Source organism: Glossina fuscipes, unplaced genomic scaffold (assembly GCF_014805625.2).
Source record: "Glossina fuscipes isolate IAEA_lab_2018 unplaced genomic scaffold, Yale_Gfus_2 0, whole genome shotgun sequence".
Taxonomy (NCBI): Eukaryota; Metazoa; Arthropoda; class Insecta; order Diptera; family Glossinidae; genus Glossina; species Glossina fuscipes.
In genome coordinates, this window is record NW_023998414.1 from 41,119,447 (window position 1) to 41,126,020 (window position 6,574).

Consider the following 6,574-nt stretch of genomic DNA (forward strand, 5'->3'; position numbering starts at 1 on the left):
ATGTTTCTATATACAGATTTGTATGAGAGACTCGGGCAGACTGCCTAAACTAAAGCTTTTCTTGGTCATGAAAATTAAAGATTTTTCAAATTTTTTTTTTTTATATATGTATCTACAGATATAGGTATTAGTTCTTCCGCTTGCTTCGTTCTAGATAATTCAAAAGTATCTGCTTCGTTATCGCAATCAATGTCTTCGTCGATGCGACTTGTTATTTCTGTTCGTCGATAGTCGATCGATAGTCAAATTTAAAAAAATTATTATCGTCTCCTTTGTAGCTCGAACTACTGCAGCACAAGCACAACAATCTTGCATTGAAATGCTTTATGTTGAGTTTTGTGACGAACATGCGTTACGTTCCATAGAAGATTCCAATTTATTTCGCCGTGTTGGTTCACAGCATCGTCTAGCAGATTTATTACAAAACATTAAATGTTTTCGCTCTTCATTTGCCTTTTATCAGAAGACTTTTCAAATTCCGATGTGCTCCGGATGCAATTTAAATGTTGCGCAAGTATTTCCCTTACTCTGCAATCGAGCCAATTCAGCCAGTTGTCATGCCAGTCTGAAAAAACTAGAAAGCACTGTTTGGGTCAGTACATGAAGCATTCGTATATCTGTGACGTTGCTTAGCGAAGCTTAGAACAAAAGGATTCTTTATAATATCGAAGCTGACGGTCTCATCCCTCGATAAATTATTTAAAGAAAGAATTCTGTTTCATGCCCATTTAATAACAAAATAATAAACCTCCGGTAGGCTAACTCTTTCTAATTCAAATCTGAAAAACGGTTGTTCACCTTCTTTCTTTTAAAGAATTAAATAATTTTAGGTTAAAAAAGTCTGATCGAAGATCATGGCTTTCCTTTTGATCTTCAAAGGTTGATTTCAGTTTAAATTCACGTCCAGCATCACTCTCAATTCCGTAAGAGGGAATATAAATGAAACAGCTATTGCTTACGCTTTCCGCCATAAAAAAATGCTTATATTGAGGCAATTTTACGTTTGCGGGACTGTTTGCCAAGATTTACAAATCCATTAACCCAATCACTAGAGCAAAAGATAATAATGGCATATATATGGCATAATGCTCGTTGGCATTCTCTTTGACTTTGAGTCCTTTGATCGCGTCTTACATGCTCTTAGGCGAAAATTGGTCTCATTCTTAAACACCCGAATTCGTCTGAGAAAAGCAGTTGACGACTCCACTGGTTAATGAGAGAACAAGATGATCATTTATATAATCTTTATTTCTCTCTATGCACCTGATTTATACGTGTGTAATTATGTACATTATTGACCTATGTTGACTTACTAGTTGATAAAAAAAGAACACACCTTCGGAAAGCACTATACTTTTTATATGTTACATATAAACAGTACACATAGTGCTTACGTATTATCGAATATAAGATACTTGTGCTTTTGCTTGAATCATTTAATTATCAAGCAAACAAAAGCCCAAGTAGCTGACTATGTTAACAACATCAAAATGACAACTTCGTGCCTCCCGTGTGGTATATCGTGGGATAAAGATTGCAATTAACTTTATGAAATGATCAAAGTAATTAACTTTCGTTTCATTTACTAATGATCTTAATCTTAACTGGAATCGTTTTTATAAGCGCTTTTATTTATATTTTAGGAAATATTGCAATTTTGATATTTCAAGCACTCCTGTATATCCGTGATCGTGCTGACACTTTGCACACACCTGTAATTACAATGACAATAGTACAACGTAGTACAGAGCCAACGTCTCTGTATACCCAAAATTGCCAAATGGCTAACAATCTTTTTCCTAACAGTCCTCTTCATATCGTCGTTACAAAAATGTATTAAGGAGCAAAATACAATATGCTAAGAGTCGCTTTATTCAATGTTAAACATGGCGGGCGCCACAAAGCAGCGGATAATCTTCTTATTAGCAACCCTCTTGGTTGCAGTATTATATATATTTTCAAGATATGCTATGCATGCAGATAGATGTTTTAGCGAAGAGAGAGTTACTGACCTTAATTTAGAACATCTGTTGGCAAATTTCATACGTTAACGCAAAAGTTAAAGCGCGGAAATGCACAAACTATGCGAATCAGAAATTATGGATGGGAGAAAAATTGTGTAGTCCTCGCGTTCCATTTGCGATCGCCATAAATGAAGGTTTGACATTAAAAATGACTCGAAAAACTTTAAACTTAGTTCTAACACGTCCGGGCTACAGTTCGTTTAGAGAAGATCAAGATCAAAAGAATAAAAAATAAACTCTACATATATGAGTGTTCTTGCGAGTTACACTTTCTAGTTAATTTGGAAAGCGTTTTCCTCTTTTTGTTCGCTTGTTTGTTTTCATTTATTTCATACAATTCATTTTTTTAAACTGCATTCTACTTCTGTATGACCCTTGTTTTTTTCTCAAAATCAATTCTTTACCCGTCTTTGCTTCTGTGTTTGTTTTATTTAGTTACGATTAACAGCGCAACTTGACACAAAGCGCCGATCATGACATGAACGTACATCACTATCATACCATTGTCCAAGCGGACATCTCATACGTCTAGCACGTCCGCTTCGGCACACATAATAACGACGGCAATGTCTAATATCTAATAGAATAGTGCCGTCATTGAGCATAGAGCAGTCGGAAGAGCTCGTATAAAACTCTGATGACAACAAAGTTACTGCAGAGGTTAGAGTATTTGCAGGGCTTGTGCCAGTAATAGAGTCATCAGCAGGAGTAGTAGTGATAGAATCTTTAGTGGAGGTGGTCACTTGTAGAGTAGTAGTGGTAGTGCTGCTTGGTGTGCTTGGCTTACAAGTGGTAGTACTGCTTGGTGTGGTTGGCTCAGAAGTGGTAGTAGTAGTGCTTGGTGTGGTTGGCTCACATGTGGTAGTAGTAGTGCTTGGTGTGGTTGGCTCACATGTGGTAGTAGTAGTGCTTGTTGTGGTTGGCTCAGAAGTGGTAGTAGTAGTGCTTGGTGTGGTTGTTTCACAAGTGGTAGTAATAGAGCTTGGTGTGCTTGGCTTACAAGAGGTAGTGCTGCTTGGTGTGCTTGGCTTACAAGAGGTAGTGCTGCTTGGTGTGCTTGGCTTACAAGTGGTAGTACTGCTGGCTGTGCTTGGCTCGTAAGTTATAGTAGTTCTTGGTGTAGTCGGCTGCAACGTGTCTATAGGGGTTGAAGCTGTAGCCGCTGAAATTAAAGCAAACCACATTTTTTACCTCATTTTTGAATGTTTGACATTATATCGAGGAATCTTTAACATAATCCTTAATACAATACAAATAATGGAAACGCAGGAGCGTGTAGTCGAAAGGCAGCTAATGTGGTAGTATTACTTCTATTACACTGTCACGTAAAGCAACATGTGCGCAAGTCATTCCGTGTTATTTTTCAAAAGTTTTTAAGAATTTTTTTTGCATATTAATTGTGTCAGGTATTAATTTGTAAGGTGTTGCAATGCGAAAAACGCTGTCACAAGTTCCGGCAACTGTTCTTAGCGCGATCCTAGTATGATAGTCTCAGCAGTAGCAGTAGTACTTACTTGTTGGTGGTGTAGTGGAATAAGTAATAGTAATAGTGTTAGTAGCAGTAGCGCTAGTAGTAGTAGTTGGTTTTTCTATTTTCTGCTGATGATCTCCAATGCTTTCTTTGTGTTTCGTTTCACCATCGCCGTAAATAAATGTTATTAATGTTAAAGAGTAGAACAAGAACCAAACTACAAAAAAAGAAGTTTTTTTAAAATGAGTCCCACAAAGTCTAATGTTTGATGATACTCCAATCCTTTACCGGTTTTCATGTTGTAAATAATTATTTAGTTGCAAACCACAGAGAAGGATGTCAAATTTCTTTCTGTTTTGAAATAAGTTGACCTAATTTCATTTTTATATTCCAGTAATACGCAGGAAATAAATACTTCAATGATATTGTTAAGATTAGGGGTACTTGAAAAACCAATCACAATTAAGCGTCAATAAGTAAATGAAAAATAAGGCTTTATACGAATTGCAAATGCACTCTATATCTAACACCAAAACTGAAACCTTCTCTTCCCTATTTTATTTACTTTCCATAACTGTTGGATACTGCTCTGCGTCCTTACTTTGAACATTTCGTTTATAAAGGAAAATCATTGAAAATTTAGCAGACGTCTTTGTCCACTTACCGTACGCTATTATAATGGTTGGTGCACATTGCCTTCCAAATGATTTTATTAATAACTATGTAAAATTTATATATGGGATCAAGCCAAACGTTCATTGGCTTTATTCTCCCATGAGTAGTATAAAACTGCTTTTCAGAGGGCTTGGCATACAGAAAGATTCCGGCAATATGCGTAGAATTATTTTAATCCTATAACTTTCGCTCTTCTACTCAACTAGATACGAATTAATTTGATGCGGTAAACATGATACTGAGCTACAGCCATTTGGTCGTATGGAAATTAAAATATTTATTTATTTATTTATTTATTTTTTTTTTTGTAGACATCACCGAAGGATGAGGGGTATGGGTATGTGCATTGCGTCAGGACGTTTGCAACATCCAGACGGAAGCATAATCTAATATCATCTCTGTTTTTAAAAATAAACCCACTTCGTTTTTCGATCACTACTTATAAGCTACAGCAGATACAACGATAAAAATATGCATTTCGATGGGTGGTCCAGCCGCATCTGCACAAAAATGGCAAAAATCGGTCACGCCTAGTACAATTTATAAGTGATTTTCTAGTTTTTCTAATGTTTTCTGCTTATCACTCATACGATAAACAAACCAGAATGCTGTAAACAATTATTATATATTAACTGTCTACGAATATGTCAATATGTCAAAATAGATTTGGTGGACCCTATAACGGGAAGTATCAATTGAGTGTCAAATAAAGGGACTTGGAGAGTAGAAGGCGGCAAACTAAGTGTGTTCTTTTTTAATTAAATATCGCAGACGTCACGACGGCATACCATGGATGACAGTGATGGGTGTAAAGGATTCGGCCGCGGTCGTATATAATTCTCTTATTCGTTAAATGTGTATTTAGAGCAATCCTGCCTCACTTTCTTTCATTCAATTGTTGCAGGCGCTTCCCTTATTAGCATTGTCGCTTCGGAGCTTAACTTAACCGTCTCCAAATATATATTTCATTTTTCTGAACCGAAGGCTTCTGAGCATAGTTGATGCGCAGGCAGGACGTGGATGCCCTCTCAAGATACTGAATCAACGTGAGCCTGCTATGCTTGTCCATTAATTTATTGGCATATTTTGATGAAATATAATTTACAGAGGTTTTGTTTAGAGCCACTCCTCAAATATTCAAATATGACAAAACCTTAACTTGATTCATATTTTCACACCAAAATTGCCAACCGGAAAATGTGCATCAACCGAAATTACTTTTTACACGCTTTTCCCGATGAAAATTGGTCACCTACACACGTCTGCCCGTTCGTCCGTTCATCTGTCTGTTTGTGTAGCTTTGTAGTAACACTGGTACACATTCTCCCGGCACCGAAAATGAAAATATCGCCTACAAATTTGCAAAAGAATTTGGAATTGACCTAAAGATTTCCAAGAACACGCCTAGAACGCCCACATACCGCTGCGACAAAAACATTTATATTGAAAATAGAAGATATCAACTGCACCCTCTCATGAGAATGAGAATTTTGTTCTTTTACTTCTTTTGTCTTTTTTTGGAGTAAACAGTGATGGATATAAAAGATTAGGTCCCGACCGAATTTAATTTTCTTACTTGTTTAAGATATTTTTTCATTAACAATTCGTCAGGATCATACAAATTCCATTGCATGTTCAAATGTCCTATCCTTATTCTCTCTGTTTAAAGGTTTTATGGTCGAAGGAGCACTTTTTGACGCATATGTCGAAGATACCATCGCATATTTTATTCTTACACTTCACATTTACGCAAAATTATTGAGTAAGAAATAAGACAATTTACGAATCTATAGCCGAGTTCGTAATCGACCCCGAAATCTTCATCTAAAATTTTTAATTTCGTGCCAGAAGCACTGAAAGCCTTCTAATCGTTCTCACCCTCACATCTATCCAAAGTCTTTGTAAAGCTTCACTGATATATATGTCATTTAAAATGAAAGGCATTTGTCGATATACCTAACAAGTTAGAAATCATTAGAACAGAGACTAGGTTGTATCTTATCAGCAACGATTCATATAACGCAAGAAGTCTTTCAAAAGAAGACCGAAACATGAAAAAAATGTCCTTCAAGTAATGAATTTTTTTGTACGTATTCTTAAAGGTATCAATAAACGAAAATTTTTATCTCAACAATTCACAGTGACCTCCCCCTTAAAGAGCTATATAGCCTTTTCAGGTGTTTGGCCTTTTTTATCCAAATACAAGAAATGTTGTTGTAAAGCGTATACCGATAAACAGAAAGATGTTGTGTAACAAGTCCAAAGAAATGATTTGTTCAAATTAGTTTAAAAAGGCAACCAAACTTATAATGTCTTCATCAACAACGTCTTTAAATGGAACGTGTAAACTTTATGAATCACTTAATCGTCCCAAGGGCGGAATTAGGAAATCAAAGTAAATAAT

General features: G+C 36.0%; 2 protein-coding genes across 3 annotated transcripts in view; one reads left to right on the forward strand and one right to left on the reverse strand.

The window, feature by feature from the left end:
* The window catches only part of LOC119644843, a 91,161-nt gene that overhangs the window by 77,709 nt on the left and 6,878 nt on the right, over window positions 1-6,574 (forward strand). The gene's annotated exons all lie outside the window — the stretch shown is intronic.
* LOC119644842 (salivary glue protein Sgs-3-like) overlaps window positions 2,327-6,574 on the reverse strand; it is a 5,318-nt gene continuing 1,070 nt past the window's right edge. Inside the window, exons 1-3 of one of the 2 annotated variants that reach the window (XM_038044603.1) lie at window positions 3,784-3,857; window positions 3,539-3,712; window positions 2,327-3,186 (exon numbers count right to left, since the gene is read on the reverse strand). In XM_038044603.1, coding sequence (XP_037900531.1) covers window positions 2,456-3,186; window positions 3,539-3,712; window positions 3,784-3,793 — 915 coding nt within the window. In that variant the 5' untranslated portion in view covers window positions 3,794-3,857 and the 3' untranslated portion in view covers window positions 2,327-2,455. Of the gene's footprint in view, window positions 3,187-3,538; window positions 3,713-3,783; window positions 3,858-6,574 lie in introns of those variants that run through there. The other variant, XM_038044602.1, reaches the window with a different exon arrangement.